We start from the raw sequence: 16,550 nt of genomic DNA, 5'->3' as shown, positions 1-16,550 counted from the left end.
ATTGTAATTTATTGTTAAGAATCATGCCATATCTCTGTAGTGAGTCAGGATCACTATTTCATGGTAATTATTGTGACTGCCTCAGATAGTGAAATGAGCCCTGTACCAGTAACTGTTGTATTAGGATATCTAATTATTTTGAAATTAAAGTCACTCTTAGAAAGTGAAAACTCAGTGCTTACTTCAGCAGCACATATACTAAAATTAGAACAGTTTAGGCGTGAGTATGGCCCCTGCACAAGGATGACGTGCAAATTTGTGATGCATTCCCTATTATTTTTTTTTAAAGAAGGTGAAAACTCAGACCCAAAGAATTAAAGGAAAACAGAGGAAAAATGCCTAGTTTTTAAAAAAAATCATGTTTCTGTTTTTTCCTCTAGATCATTTTCATGAATTGTATAAAGTGACCCTTCTCCCAAACCAGACTCACTATATTATTCCAAAAGGTGAATGCCTGCCTTATTTCAGCTTTGCAGAAATAGCCAAAAGAGGAGTTGAAGGTGCCTATAGTGACAATCCAATAATTCGACATGCTTCTATTGCCAACAAGTGGAAAACCATCCACCTCATAATGCACAGCGGAATGAATGCCACCACAATACATTTTAATCTCACATTTCAAAATAGAAATGACGAAGAGTTCAAAATCCAGATAACAGTGGAGGTGGACACAAGGGAGGGACCAAAACTGAATTCCACGGCCCAGAAAGGTTACGAAAATTTAGTTAGTCCCACAACACTTCTTCCGGAGGCGGAAATCCTTTTTGAGGATATTCCCAAAGAAAAACGCTTCCCGAAGTTCAGGAGACACGATGTTAACTCAACCAGGAGAGCCCAGGAAGAGGTGAAAATTCCCCTGGTAAATATTTCACTCCTTCCAAAAGAGGCCCAGTTAAGTCTCAATAAATTGGATTTGCAACTGGAACATGGAGACATCACTTTGAAAGGATACAATTTGTCCAAGTCAGCCTTGCTGAGATCATTTCTGATGAACTCACAGCATGCTAAAGTAAAAAATCAAGCTATAATAACAGATGAAACAAATGACAGTTTGGTGACTCCACAGGAAAAACAGGTTCATAAAAGCATCTTGCCAAACAGCTTAGGAGTGTCTGAAAGATTACAGAGGTTGACTTTTCCTGCAGTGAGTGTAAAAGTGAATGGTCATGACCAGGGTCAGAATCTACCCCTGGACTTGGAGACCACAGCAAGATTTAGATCGGAAACTCACACCCAAAAAACTGTAGGTGGAAATGTGACAAAAGAAAAGCTCTCATCTCTGATTGTTCCACTGGCAAGCCAGATGACAAAAGAAAAGAAAATCACAGGGAAAGAAAAAGAGAACAACAGAATGGAGGAAAATGCCAAAAATCACATAGGCGTTACTGAAGTGTTACTTGGAAGAAAGCTGCAGCATTACACGGAGAGTTACTTGGGCTTTTTGCCATGGGAGAAAAAAAAGTATTTCCAAGATCTTCTTGATGTAAGTTCCATCCAGCCTCATTCTTTCTCATGCTCAGGAAGGGTAAATAAATCTCGTGATAATATCATTATAGCTACCATTTATTCAGCACTTCCTTGTGCCGGCCACGGAACTAAATGCTTTTCTTATGTGGTTTCATTTAATTTGCCCAATAACCCTAATAATAAAAAATGCCACATGAAGGTATTTATTATTGTTATCCACATTTTGTAGTTTAGGAAACAGCCCAAGTGTGAATGAGTAAGGGATTTAGCCAGGGGCATACTTCGAGGAAGGAGAGCGGGAAGTGGTATGTTGTCTTGTCTTGACATTTCAGATCTGGTATTTCTCCAGCTCTACTGATGAAAAAACCCTGGAGTTCAATTAAGTTCATTCGCTTCCCCAACATTATAACAGCAAACCAGTGTGAGCCAAGCCTCAAAGTTGGAGTGCTCGTCCCCTGTACCATGGCCCCACTGTGCTGTGGTGTCATCTGTACCTCTCCTCAGTGCTCTCACGGTGCTAACCACGGGGGAATGCAAGATGACAGGAACATAGCCACTGCTCATGGAAGCTCAGGGACCAGTAGAGAAGACAAATTTGTGGGGAGATAACAAAGAGGTGTGTTTGTGTTGAGATATGGGCAAAAAATCCGGAGGGGAGGACTCCTTAGCTCTGCCTAGAAGTACTAGGAAGGCATACAGGAGAGGTGGGAGTTGACAGACCAAGACAAAAATACACAGTCTAGGCTGGATAGTGAAGGCACACAGCCACGAGTGGGTGTAAGACTGGGAGAAAAGAGGGGGAAGGAGGAACTATGTCCTCAGCATTTTAGGAAGTATCTTGTGCCTTGCACATGAGGCATTTACAGATCTAATGAAGGACTGCAGTGTTCTTGACGATGTTTATTTCCTCAGTTTCCCCTGTTGTCTTTCCTTTCCTTTTTTTTTTTTTTTGAGATGGAGTTTCGCTCTTTTTCCCAAGCTGGAGTGGTGCAATGGCGTGATCTCGGCTCACTGCAATCTCTGCCTCCTAGGTTCAAGCGATTCTCCTGCCTCAGCCTCCTGAGTGGCTGGGATTACAGGCGCATGCCAGCACGCCCAGCTAATTTTTTGTATTTTTAGTGGAGACGGGGTTTCACCATGTTAGCCAGGCTCGTCTTGAACTCCTGATTTCAGGTGATCCGCCCGTCTTGGCCTCCCAAAGTGCTAGGACTACAGGCGTGAGCCACCATGCCTGGCTTCTTTCCTTTTTTTTTTTTTTTTAATTTACAGAAGCATTATAGGTTAGTAGTAAAAATTGCAAGCAATTCAAAAAAATACAGTAAAAAAAGGGAAGTTCTTCCTTTTTCAGTCTCCCTCCTGGAGATAATCACTGTTAATACTTTGATGGGTATTCTTCCAGTATCTTTCTATAGCTATGCAAACATACCTATATGTATGTATGGTTATATAGAGAGAAATATATATATATAGTGTAAATTTACATGTATTTCCCTGCAGTTGTAGTATGTGGGCAAATGCCATTATTTATTAATTTATTTATACCCATGCCAATGCCATTATTCTTTTTAATAGCTGCAGGTTAGTTATTTCCAATGTTTTGTGATTACAAATAGTGTTGCAGTGAATACTCTTGTACATATATCTTACACTTCAGTGAGTTTTAGTTCTGTGGCTAGGATTACTAGGTTAGCAGATATAAACTTTAAATATGTCTTTCTGAAATGTTGTACCACTTCATATTTCCACAAAAAGTATACAGGAGTGCTTGCTTCACTGCAGTCTAACCAACACCAGTTAATATCAGTCTCCTTACATTTTTATCAGTTTGAGAAGCAAAAGTATTTCTGTAAAGTATTTGAATGCTTTACCAATTTTCTTTGCCTATTTAGTTCTGCCACTTAACTGGTTTTGATTTTATAATATTAAAACTATTATACGATGAAACCAAATTTGTTTCTAGTCCTTGTGCTTACAACTCAAGGACTTGCACATTTGATATCATCTGCAGAATTAGCTTGTTACTGAAAGTACTATCAAATTTATATGTAAATAAATTTTCTAAATGTTGCATTGAATTGGCTTTGAAATCTCACAATGACCAGTCCTTGAAGAATATCCTCCATATGTGACTGTTGTTACGTAGATCTCCCTCATACAGCTGTTGTTCTCAAACCAATATTGGTGATACTTGCACTGAAATCCAGTTGAGTCCTGCTAAATCCAGTTTAGATCCTTAAAGTGACTTGTTAACATGCATTGCATTTGCTCCTAATGGAGAGTTCGTGACTAGTTATTACCACATTATATAAAATGTCTTGTAACAAAGTATACTTGTGCACTAAACATAATGCTGAGTTACATGTAGAATTCTCTTTTCAGGAAGAAGAGTCATTGAAGACACAATTGGCATACTTCACTGATAGCAAAAATACTGGGAGGCAACTGAAAGATACGTTTGCAGATTCCCTCAGATATGTAAATAAAATTCTAAATAGCAAGTTTGGATTCACATCACGGAAAGTCCCCGCTCACATGCCTCACATGATTGACCGGATTGTTATGCAAGAGCTGCAAGATATGTAAGTCTTCCTCGTGTTTGAGTTGTTGGCTTGTGTTCAGAACTAAGGCTACTTGAAGTTTGCATATTTACCATACTAAATTTATGGCTCTAATATTTGATGACTAATATGTTAAAGGTATGATCTAAGTGCGAAAGAAAAAAGTCCATCTCTGCAAATGTTAGATACGGTACATACTTTGAATATCCAGAGTTTGTAATATGTTATATTTGGACAGGTTCCCTGAAGAATTTGACAAGACGTCATTTCACAAAGTGCGCCATTCTGAGGATATGCAGTTTGCCTTCTCTTATTTTTACTATCTCATGAGTGCAGTTCAGCCACTGAATATATCTCAAGTCTTTGATGAAGTTGATACAGACCAATCTGGTGTCTTGTCTGACAGAGAAATCCGAACACTGGCTACCAGAATTCACGAACTGCCATTAAGTTTGCAGGTGTCGTATTGTCTTATTCTAAACTTTTTGATGTTTTAAATGAGAATTTTAATTCTGGTCAGGCACGGTGGCTCACACCTGTAATCCCAGCACTTTGGGAGGCCTAGTCGGCTGAGCTCAGGAGTTCAAGACCAACCTGGGCGACACAGTGAAACCCCGTCTCTACTAAAAATACAAAAAATTAGCCAGACATGGTGGCATGCACCTGTCATTCCAGCTACTTGGAAGGCTGAAATAGGAGAACCGCTTCAACCTGGGGAGGTGGAGGTTGCAGTGAGCCAAGATCGTGCCACTGTACTCCAGGCTGGGCAACAGAGTCAGACTCTGTCTCAAAACAAAGAGAAAATTTTAATTCTGACCATGTCTCTTTTTCCCCTACATAATTTATTGCAAGTAAAAATAACTCTTAATATTTACTGTGGGTATTCATAGCTAGTCTGTTTTAGTGCCAGAATTATAACCAAATTTGAGGTTCGTATTTTATGAAATTACTTTTTGTAGGTTTTTCAGTAGAGATTGATCTTGATTGTCTGGAAAAGAGCCAGACCATACCTGCATATAAGATTCTTGTGGTATATCCATTCTAGGACTTCAGATGTGGCTAACCAGAGAGCTCAGCCAGGCCCTTCCTTCATGGCATCCTCTAGTCCCAGGAGTAGGAAACTAACTAATGGAGGTGCCCAGATGAATCTAGCTGCAGGGCATGATTTCTCCTGAGTCTTGGACCACCTTGTGTAAATGGGTATCTCAGAGGCCAGAACGTTCTTTGAGATGAAGATGAAATATTTGTGTTGGCATTGTCTCATTCTGCTTCTCTTAGAGTGCCTTTATCTTAAGAATCATGTAGTCAGACTCTCTTTGAAGATAGCATTTAAACCATGTTTGGAAGCTTTCACTTAATTTTTATTTTTAAAACCACAGTCATTACTTACAATGCACATAACAGGTTTATCTTCTTCTTTTTCTTTGTTAGGATTTGACAGGTCTGGAACACATGCTAATAAATTGCTCAAAAATGCTGCCTGCTGATATCACTCAGCTAAATAATATTCCACCAACTCAGGAAGCCTACTATGATCCCAATCTGGTAAGTGGAATGGGTTACTTTTATGTACAACAGAAAGTACATCCTTATCAAGTGTTATTTACAGCATTTCTGTATAGCACTTCAGAACTAGAAGCAGGCTCTATGGTTTTATATGGCTTTGTTGCAAAATAGTAGCACAGGTAATCCAGAATCATTCATAGCTTGCTTTGGAATCTTCCTGTTCACCCCATAGATGCGTAATTTGGATTTGTTGCTTGTATTCCATAAACAGATGTCCTGTTCGCTGAGGGTGACAGAAAATAGCCCCAGATTGTTCTCATTGGCCAGAGAGAACAATCCTGAGGTTTAACAATCAAGAAAATATTCATCACATGGAATGTCATCATTCATCAAAGCTCAATTGCTTTAATGCTGGCACTTACTCCATTTTACCAGTAGGGGCAGTGGGTGACTAACACACAACTACATTGGGATATCATTTAGCTGAAATAATTGGAAGACTGTAGATTATGAGAGACATTTTAGTTTCAGAGAAGTTAAAATGTGAAGAAAATCGTAGAATTGATGAAATGAATATAATACAGCCATTAGATATTTTCTGTTAATTTTTTACTGATAAATGGAAAAATTCTTATATAATTAGGTGGGGGAAATAATGGGTACTATGATATAGACAGTATGATTTGAACTGTAGAAATCCCGCAAGTACATATACAACACACATACCCCAAAAGACAACAGAAATGACAGTAGGTTAAATCACAGGTAGTTTTTAATATCCTTTTTGTACACTAGAATTTTTCACGTTTTCTATAATGAGTAGATTTTGCTTTCATAATCAGAATAAAATGGTATTTAAAAAAATTACTATCTTGCAAATCTTCAAGCCATGTATAAATAATGACTGCAGATAGGACACCTCCTCCCTCATGAGGGGACGTAGTATGAAAAGTGGCAGCCATTGGTGAAAGAGGTCAGCATAGCAGCCATCAGAGCATACAGTATGAGTATTGCCTATCACATGTAGATTAATTTAGCATATGGCATGGGTTAGTATATAGATATGTGCCACTTAAAAGCCAATTCTCTAAATGTGCTAAGACTTAACATTACTAAATTAATAAAGTTGAGATAAATAGAGGAGTAAAGACCTGGTATCAGCCCTAAAGGAATTTGCTCTAGTGAGATTAACAGATAGGAATCAGCAGGTCAAGAATGAGACTAGGGCTGGGCACGGTGGCACATGCCTATAATCTCAGCACTTTGGGAGGCCCAGGTGGGTGGATCACCTGAGGGCAGGAGTTCAAGACCAGCCTGGCCAACATGGTGAAACCCCATCTATACTAAAAAATACAAAAATCAGCCGGGCATGATGGCTTATGCCTGTAATCCCACCACTTTGGGAGGCCAAGGCAGGCGGATCACTTGAGGTCAGGAGTTCGAGACTAGCCTGGCCAACATGGTGAAACCCCATATCTTCTAAAAATACAAAAATGAGTTGGGTGTGGTGGCAGGTTCCTGTAATCCCAGCTTCTCAGGAGGCTGAGACAGGAGAATCACTTGAACCCGAGAGGTGGAAGTTGCGGTGAGCTGAGATCGCGCCACTGCACTCCAGCCTGGGCAATAGAGTGAGACTCCGTCTCCAAAAAAAAAAAAAAAAAAGAATGAGACTATGAGACTACTTGTGGGTTGGGAATTCACCAGATGCCTCATGTAGAGCTGGTATGCAGTCAGGCTAATAACAGAGGAGCAGCTTGTCTATGTACTTCAGCAGTTTCTTTTGGGTTTTTGGCATGATCCAGTAGGATTAAGTACTTCAGGTTTGTTTGTGAAAAATGCATTATAAACTCTCTATTATATAAATCGTAATAATTGTTTGCCAATGTGTTCTTAAAGATGAAAAAGATGTATATGTAGTCACAGTTGGTGTTTTTCTTACTTCCGAAGAGAATAGAATCAAAGTTTTAAAAATCAGAACTTAGGACTAAATTGCCCTACTTTCAGCTCTGATGTGATACCTGATCTACTTATGTTTTCTCATAGCCACCGGTCACTAAAAGTCTAGTAACAAACTGTAAACCAGTAACTGACAAAATCCACAAAGCATATAAGGACAAAAACAAATATAGGTAAGTAGTACACACATATTCCCTTTGTTTAGTATAAGAGTAGTTACAAAAGTCTGGCCTTTTCATAAATCTACAATATTTTGTCTGTTAAGCACTCTTCTAAAATTTATATGAGATTGTTTGCTGTAGTAGTATTAAAAGTTTAAGTTATTCCTGTGGATGTTGAGTCCACTACAGTTTTTAAAAATGTATTTTCTATTGAAGTTTTATTTTTTATATCCATGTAATTATTTAAAGTCTTCAAATATGTTTGATAATTAGGTTTGAAATCATGGGAGAAGAAGAAATCGCTTTTAAAATGATTCGTACCAACGTTTCTCATGTGGTTGGCCAGTTGGATGACATAAGAAAAAACCCTAGGTATTGATTTTTATATATAATTTTTAATTATGCAAATAAACCTGAATAAAAGGCAGCAGGACTGGAGAGAAGGGAGTAGCTTATTTCTGTATGGAACATACCAAAAGGCCGAACAGTGGAGGCAGTGTTGGGGATTGAGTGAGAGATAGGAGTTGCAAGTTGAGGTGGGGTCCCCCATGCAAAGGGATGAGCCTGAACTTCTAAGAACTGGGTTCTGTTAATAACAAGCTGTTCAGGGAGAGCTGGGGCAGATCTCATTGTGGGGAGGTGAGGCCAGGCAGCTGGGACATTCTAGAAATGCCTTTTTAGAATTGTGGCATTTCTAAAAAGGTGCTTCCAGAACAGTTGTTTAGGTGGTTAGATTTATCTTAGCAATTCAAAGTAAAGTTCAGATTAGCTTTTGAGGAAAACGGAATGCTACCATAAATGGGAACATTAATCCAGTATACTCCAGCCATCCTTTGGGGATGAATAAATTTTCAGGTTTACCTAAGCCTTAACAATTTCTTTACCAGCCCCTTAACTGTTACTTTAGCAGGTTTGATAAAATGTGCTAAAAATATGCATTTTTGAGTTTTTAACTTTAGTGGGAAATAGGTGTTTCATCAACTTCTTTGGAAAATAAAGACACTGGCATATAAACTACATATTTTTGAGATAGGATCTCACTCTGTTGCCCAAGCTGGAGTGCAGTAATGCAAACACGGCTCACTGTAGCCTCCAACTCCTGGGCTCGAGCAATCCTCCCACCTCAGCCTCCTGAGTAGCTGGAACCACAGGCATGAGCTGCTGCACCCAGCTAAAATTGAGTATTTTTAATTTCTGAGTCTTTTAAATGCATTAGGAGGTCTTCAGTTTTACCTCGCTGAAATTAGGATTCTAATTACAAATGATCAAAGATGTGAACCTTATAGGCATTTTAAAGCCGTTATATTTTTTCTACAAATCCTGTTCTCGTTTGGAGGAGAAAGAAATTGGAATTTTCAAAAAAGTAAAAATATCTTTAACACCCATTTAGTGTCTTCAGTAATCCAGTAATATGCTTGATTTTTTACAAAATGTTTCCCACAAGCCAACCAAACCATAAGGTACAATAATAATTAGCCAGCATACAGCCCTCTTTGCATATGCTGTTCCCTGCACTTGAAGTGTACTGTTTCAATTTCTTAAAATAACTTTAGCTTTTAAGAACCAATTTTGATGGGAGTACAGACTTCCCCCTATTTTCTTGATGAGCTGTCTCATTCATGAGTAGTAATAATGTGAGAATTTGCAGTTTTTAGTTGTAGCCAATACTTTTAGGTCTTTGTGCCAATTTGAAAGTTACTGGGTTAGAGTATTCATAGACATTTTCATGGTACTTAGAGGGACAGGAGTTTAGTAGAAAGACACATGGCAAGCCAGGCTTTTTCCACAGTTTGCCAGGCCCAGCTGCTATTTGTGTAACTGAACAGATTTTATCATTAACTCTTGTTTATGTTGTTTTGTTTTACTTTAATGAAGGCTTATTTTAAGTCAGGTGTGGAAAACTAGACTTCAGACTGACTTCAGCTCGAAGGACATGTTTATCCCGTTAACAAGGAGTCTGGGATAGACAATATCCAGGCTTTGTTTTTCTTTGATTTTCTTAGCTCTGCTTGTGTTGGCTTCATCATCAGGCCACAGACCATTAACACATTCAAGAACTTTACCATTGATTAAATAATACCATCTAATAGCCTGTCTTCACATTTCCCCAGTTGCCTCCAAATGCCCTTGATAGCTGTTGTCTGCCTCTTTTGTTTGTTTTTAAATCCAAGATACAGCCAAGGCTCATATATTATATTAGGTTGACATAGCTCTTTCGTATCCTTTAATTTAAAGCAGTCTCCAGGTTTAGAGAAAGATTAGTGAGCTCGCACATACCTGTCACTTGTCTTCCTTCTTCAGAAAGATTGAATCCTGATCGAATCCTTCTTCAGAAGGAAGACAAGTGATTTACATTTATTTACTTCCATTTATATTTAACATTGTTTCATCTAAACACACCCACTCCATCACTGCTACCTGATTAATATTAAGTGAATCTCAAACATTGTATCATTTTAGCTCCATATTTTTTGTATATATAACCACAATACCATTATCACCCTAAAAAAATCAATAACGATTCCTTAATATGACCAACTACTTTGTCAATGTACACCTTTCACTCCTCTTAACTTTCATAAGGACTTATGTGTTTTTTGGTTTTTAAGTTTGTTGGTTTGAAGTTAAATCTATGTGTTTTCCCTCCATCTCTCTTTTTTTAAACCATATAATTTTTTGCATGTGTATATGAAGAAGTCTGATTATAGATTCTATAGCTATCTTACACTTTGTCCTTCTCTGATTGAATCCTAGTTGTTTAACATGTTTCTATGTCTCTTGTATTTCCCATAAATTGGTAGTTGGATCTGAAGGCTTTATCAGGTTTGTTTGATTTTTTTTGGTGAATCTACTTCAAAAGTGTTGGCATACCTACAAGCCATTTTAATGGGCCCTCAGTTTAGTGACCTTTGCCTTGAAAGGAACTTGAAACAAGCAAGGAAGCACCACTGTAATCTGCTTTTTTGCCAGAACTCTAGCATCTTACAACTTGGTTAGAGACATAGTAAGCAGAAATTATCAAATTCATAGAATCTGTAGCTATAAGGCACTGTCTGTCTCTCTCAATCATTTACATGATTTTTCTTTGTAATATAACTATCAGTTCAGAGAACTTAGTTTTGATTTTTTTTTTTTTAATCTTTTTGAGACAGTCTCACTCTGTCATCCAGGCTGGAGTGCAATGGTGCAATCTAAAGATTGCTCACTGCAACCTCTGCCTCCCGAGTTAAGCAATTCTCGTGCCTCATTCTTTTGAGTAGCTGGGATTACAGGCACGCCACCACGCCCGGCTAATTTTTTTGTATTTTTAGTAGAGACGGGGTTTCACCCTGTTGGCCAGGCTGGTCTCAAATTTCTGACCTCAAGTGATCAGCCTACCTTGATCTCCCAAGGTGCTGGGATTACAGGCATGAGCCACCACGCGTGGCCTTCAGAGAACTTGGTTTTAGGTACTTATGGATTGTCTTTTTTTTTTGCCTCACCACAGCCTCTGCTTCCCAAGTTCAAGCGATTCTCCTGCCTCAGCTTCCCTAAGAGCTGGGACTACAGGCACATGCCACCACATCTGGCTAATTTTTGTATTTGTAGTAGAGACGGGGTTTTGCCATGTTGGTCAAACTGGTTTCAAACTCCTGACCTCAGGTGATCTTCCCGCCTCTGCCTCCCAAAGTGCTGGGATAACAGGTGTGAACCACCATGCCTGGCCACTGATTGTCTTTTCTAGCTGCCAACAAAATATTCTAGTCAGTTAACTACATTTATTGAACAATTAATTCAGGACACTCTATTAACTACATTTATTGAACAATTAATTCAGGACACTCCAAAAAGAAGTCATTAAATTAATTTACTCCCATAGTTAAAAGGCCATCTACCCTAGTTCTCTTGTTTTATAGGTGAGGAATATCTAAAGAAAAACTGTATAGAACATCATTCCCCCAGAGAATCATATCAGCAAATATACCAACTTGGGACATAAGTCCATTTAAAATATATTTGGAATCCACATCCTTGTTTTGTTAGGTCAGGATTATCCGTATGTAACTAATAACCCTAGCTCTCTGTTATTTCAGGAAGTTTGTTTGCCTGAATGACAACATTGACCACAATCATAAAGATGCCCAGACAGTGAAGGCTGTTCTCAGGGACTTCTATGAATCCATGTTCCCCATACCTTCCCAGTTTGAGCTGCCAAGAGAGTATCGAAACCGTTTCCTTCATATGCATGAGCTGCAGGAATGGTAAATTCTCATGTTTTTTATATATATGTGTGTGTGTGTGTATGAGTGTATACATTATACATACGTATGTATCTATATGTTAGCGATGAAATTTTTTAATTTCTTTTTTTTTTTTTTTTTTTTGAGACGGAGTTTTGCTCTTGTTGCCCAAGCTGGAGTGCAATGGCGCAATCTCAGCTCACTGCAACCTCCGCCTCCTGGGTTCCGTGATTCTCCTGCCTCAGCCTCCTGAGTAGCCGGGATTATAGGCATGCGCCACCAAGCCCGGCTAATTTTTTGTATTTTTAGTAGAAACAGGGTTTCAACATGTTAGCCAGACTGGTCTCGAACTCCTGACCTCAGGTGATGCGCCCGCCTTGGCCTCCCAAAGTGCTGGGATTACAGGTGTGAGCCACCGTGCCCAGCTGAAATTTCTTTAATGTGTTATTTGCTCTGTAATTTATTCGTAAAAATATAGTTATAATTTTTATTGAGTTTAATATTTGAAAGACATTTATTTGCATTTTAAGGGATTTGAAAAAATGCATAACTGGGTTCTTTCAGTCTATTTGGAACTTCATTTATTCAGCTGTTTGTTGACCAATGTGTAAGTGAAGGAATTGTTTAGTATAAAATGAGAGGTACATGAGGTCAGTATGTGCTGCGCTGATAGTCAAAGACTTTGGGGAAAATGAATTAAACTAAGTCCTGAAGGCAGAATCTCAGAAGTGGTGAGAAGGGAACAATGAGCAAAAGCTTGGAGGTGGGAATGATCTGGGCAATTTGAGGGCTAGCCCAGCTTAGTTGGAGAATTCATATATTGAAATCGTGGAATGTAAATCTGAAAAGGTATTAGGAGCCATTTCATTCAGTACTTCAACAACCAGACTATCTGGTTAGCCTTTATAATCAACTGGGAAACTTTATAATGAGTAAAGGATTGAGTTAAGCAGTTTGTTTTGTTTTCTTTTGCTTTGAGACAGAGCCTTGCTCTGTCACCCAGGCTGGAGTGCAGTGGCATGATGTCTACTCACTGCAATCTCCACCTCCCGGGTTCAAGCGATTCTAATGCCTCAGCCTCCTGAGTAGCTGGGATTACAGGCATGTGCCACCACGCCCAGCTAATTTTTGTTATTTTTAGTAGAGACAGGGTTTTGCCAGGTTGGCCAGGCTGGTCTCAAACTCCTTGGCTCGAGCGATCCTTCCACCTCAGGCTTCCAAAGTGCTGAGATTACAGGCGTGAGCCACCGCATCCGGCCCTAATTTTCATTCTTATATTTGTTAAATCAGCTAATTTATTGAGTATCTGCTGTGGGAATAATCACTAGCAATACTTACTAAGACCTTTTTTTTTTTTTTAACTTAATTGTAACATGGTACTTGACTAAGAGCTTTTCTTGCACATTCTCATTTAACTCTTCTAACAACTCTATAGTAGGTCCATTTTATCCTCAGTACAGCAAAAGGAAGTAACTTGCATAAGGCATCTTGGCTCCTGAATGGGGGAGCCCATGTATGAACCTGGGCAGCCCATTCACCAGATTCTGCCTACAACACCGGCTAAGTGTGCTTCATCATCATCACTGCCATCAGAGTAGCTACCCTTTTTCTTAAGAACCTGTTGTCTGTTAAACACTGTGCTAGGCAAGATATTTACTCTCTACAGTTAAAAGTATTGTTACTGCCACGTTAAAGATGAGAACATAGTAATGTGAGTTGAGTAACTTGCTCCTGCTGAAGTAGCTGGCAAGTGGCTGATCCAGCCTGACTCCCAACCCTCTGCACATTCCACTGTATTCCAAAGCTGCTTTATAAGTTTTCTTCATCTTTCATTCTACTGCAATTGCCAACATTTAATTATAAAAATAATTTTATCTTTTGGTTTAGGAATGAGAGACAGGACTAGCTAGATTTCCTAGGCCGACTAAGAATCCCTAAGCCTAGCTGAGAAGGTGACCGCTTCCACCTTTAAACATGGGGCTTGCAACTTAGCTCACACCCGACCAATCAGATAGTAGAGAGAGCTCACTAAAATGCTAATTAGGCAAAAACAGGTGATAAAGAATAGCCAATCATCTATTGCCTGAGAGCACAGCAGGAGGGACAATGATCGGGATATAAACCCAGGCATTCGAGCTGGCAATGGCTACCCTCTTTGGGTCCCCTCCCTTTGTATGGGAGCTCTGTCTTCACTCTATTAAATCTTGCAACTGCACATTCTTTTGGTCCCTGTTTGTTACGGCTTGAGCTGAGCTTTCACTCACCGTCCACCACTGCTGTTTGCCGCCGTCACAGACCTGCTGATGACTTCCATCCCTCCGGATCCAGCAGGGTGTCTGCTGTGCTCCTGATCCAGCCAGGCGCCCATTGCCACTCCCCTGATCGGGCTAAAGGCTCACCATTGTTCCTGCGTGGCTAAGTGCCGGGGTTCGTCCTAATCGAACTGAACACTAGTCATTGGGTTCCGTGGTTCTCTTCCGTGACCCATGGCTTCTAATAGAGCTATAACACTCACCGCATGGCCCAAGACTCCATTCCTTGGAATCTGTGAGGCCAAGAACCCCAGGTCAGAGAACACGAGGCTTGCCACCATCTTGGAAGCGGCCTGCCGCCATTTAGGAAGCGGCCTGCCACCATCTTGGGAGCTCTGGGAGCAAGGAACCCCTGCAAGGAACCCCCTGGTAACAGGAAGATTTTTGACCCTTTGCTTGCCTCTCTGTGCCAGGTGCTAGGAATACTAAGATAAAAGGTATGTGGTACCAGGCTTTGAGATGTTCACAGTCTATCCAGGGAGACAGATACTAGGCAAATTGTGATACAGTATATTGAGGGCAGCAATAAGAGTTCAGTGCAGTTGGTGTACGTAGGAAGGACCAGCTGATTCTATTATAGGAAGGTGACATTTGGACTTGGGTTTGAATTATGAAAATGACTTCTCCAGGTAAGAAAGAGCATTCCTGGTAGAAGAAATGGCATGTGCAAAGGCACAGAGGTGTAAGATAATCCTGTGTCAAGGAAGAAGATTGTGAAAGACTGTATTTGAATTAGACTTTTTTCTTTTGAGAATGGACCCCCAGGAGACATTTTTTTTTAGATGTTTGTCATGATCAGACTTCATGATTTGAGATGATAATTAGTATTAGAGTGGAGGTTGGAGTGTTGGAGAAGTACTTAAGAGTGGGGCAGGGTTGTCTGGGAACTGGAGGCAGGGAGACAAGTAAGCATTTCAATAGTCCTAGAAACAGTCAGGTGTGAACCAAGGATACAGGCAATAAAGAAAAAGCAGTAGACGAATTGGGAGACATTTTAAAAGGGAAATTGGCAGACCTTGGCACTAGAACTCCTCACTGTCTTGGAGTTGGGCAAATGAGACAATTAGGATGAATATTGCTGCTATCTTTATGTGTTTATTTTCATAAGGAGAAGTTATTACTGAATCATGGGTCTTCTCTCCCAGAAATGACAAGGAATGGCTTCTCACCATTTTCACTTTCCCTTAACTCAGAGGAAAAAGATCTTTAGGTGGATCTAAGTGTTAACTCCCCAAATCCAATCTGTGACTAAATTTACCCTCAGTGGTCCATTTGAATAAGAAAAGAGTGGGCTTAAAAGTAATTTGAGAGGTCCTTGATTTCTGTGCTATACAAATGGTGTGAATCAGGTGTGGGTGCTCTTGCAGTCATTCCCCTGCCCTGGGGGCTGCTTGCTCCTCCTCCTGCTCAGCTCTGCATCGTCTCTCACTGCTAGCCCTGCTTCCTAGAAATTGTCTTGTTTCTCTTTTCCTCCATGAGTTCCCTGCCATCTTTCCCTAGTTGCCTGCATTGACTTTCTTCCTGTCCCCACAGAAGCCCATTCCTTTTGGGGTATAGCACTGCACAGCCATCTGTCTGGTTGTGTTTGTCTCTCCCGATAGACTATGAGTCCTCTTCCAGGGCAAAGGTGGTGTCTTACTGCTGAGTCCACAGTGCCTCCCTAGTACATAGCAGGCGCTCATTTCATGGGATCTCTTGCAGCTGAGGCAACACGTTAACTGTCTGTAGTCTGTGGCTCCTTAGCTCTTTAAGAATCCACATTGATTCTGAATGACACTAGACATTAGTTGACAGAGCTAGTTATGATCCTATTAACAGATGTGGGAAATACGGGGGGAAGACCTGTGTGTGGGAGAGTGCCATTTTGGATGTGTGACTTGAGGTAGAGACATCCACACCCAAACAGTGGAAAATGAGAATCTGTAACTCAGCACAGAGGCCAGAGTTTGGTAATTACTAGCATATCTTCCAAACCTATGGTAAGCATTTTTATTTAATCTTCATAACCAATTGTTCATTATTTCCAAATTACGGATGAGGAAATGGCTATACTGCCTCTTTTTATCCCCAGTATTCTGTTGGCTCCAGGTCCAGTTGATTCTACCTCAGGAATGTCTCTTCTGTTGCTTATTTCTTTTCATTGTCACTGCTTCCTTTCATGCCTGGTCTAAAACTAAAATGCCTGCCTTTCTTGTTTGTCCATCCTTCAAATGGCCACCATGTTTACCCTGATTATGTCACACACACCCCCACCTGTCTGTTTCATCCACTTTCCCACTAGAGTGTTCTGTCCAGACCCCACTGTGTGGTTTTGCAGAGCAGCTGCAGTTCACACCTTCTCACCTTCACCTGGCTTAGCTCCCCCCATGC

At 40.1% G+C, this 16,550-nt stretch overlaps 1 protein-coding gene and 1 non-coding gene across 3 annotated transcripts in view; both read left to right on the top strand.

The window, feature by feature from the left end:
* Window positions 1–16,550, top strand: part of GNPTAB (N-acetylglucosamine-1-phosphate transferase subunits alpha and beta) — an 87,636-nt gene that overhangs the window by 65,824 nt on the left and 5,262 nt on the right. For both annotated transcript variants that reach the window (XM_074007621.1, XM_005572019.5), the window contains 7 exons: window positions 381–1,483; window positions 3,847–4,046; window positions 4,264–4,483; window positions 5,457–5,570; window positions 7,575–7,660; window positions 7,922–8,020; window positions 11,722–11,889. In XM_074007621.1, coding sequence (XP_073863722.1) covers window positions 381–1,483; window positions 3,847–4,046; window positions 4,264–4,483; window positions 5,457–5,570; window positions 7,575–7,660; window positions 7,922–8,020; window positions 11,722–11,889 — 1,990 coding nt within the window. The remainder of the gene's footprint in view (window positions 1–380; window positions 1,484–3,846; window positions 4,047–4,263; window positions 4,484–5,456; window positions 5,571–7,574; window positions 7,661–7,921; window positions 8,021–11,721; window positions 11,890–16,550) is intronic.
* Window positions 175–278, top strand: LOC123567752 (U6 spliceosomal RNA). The gene has a single exon (XR_006690856.1). It is a non-coding gene; the product is annotated as a U6 spliceosomal RNA (small nuclear RNA).

This window comes from Macaca fascicularis, chromosome 11 (genome assembly GCF_037993035.2).
Source record: "Macaca fascicularis isolate 582-1 chromosome 11, T2T-MFA8v1.1".
Classification (NCBI taxonomy): Eukaryota; Metazoa; Chordata; class Mammalia; order Primates; family Cercopithecidae; genus Macaca; species Macaca fascicularis.
Note: the sequence above shows the minus strand (reverse complement) of the source record. Positions and strands in the feature narration are given on the sequence as shown.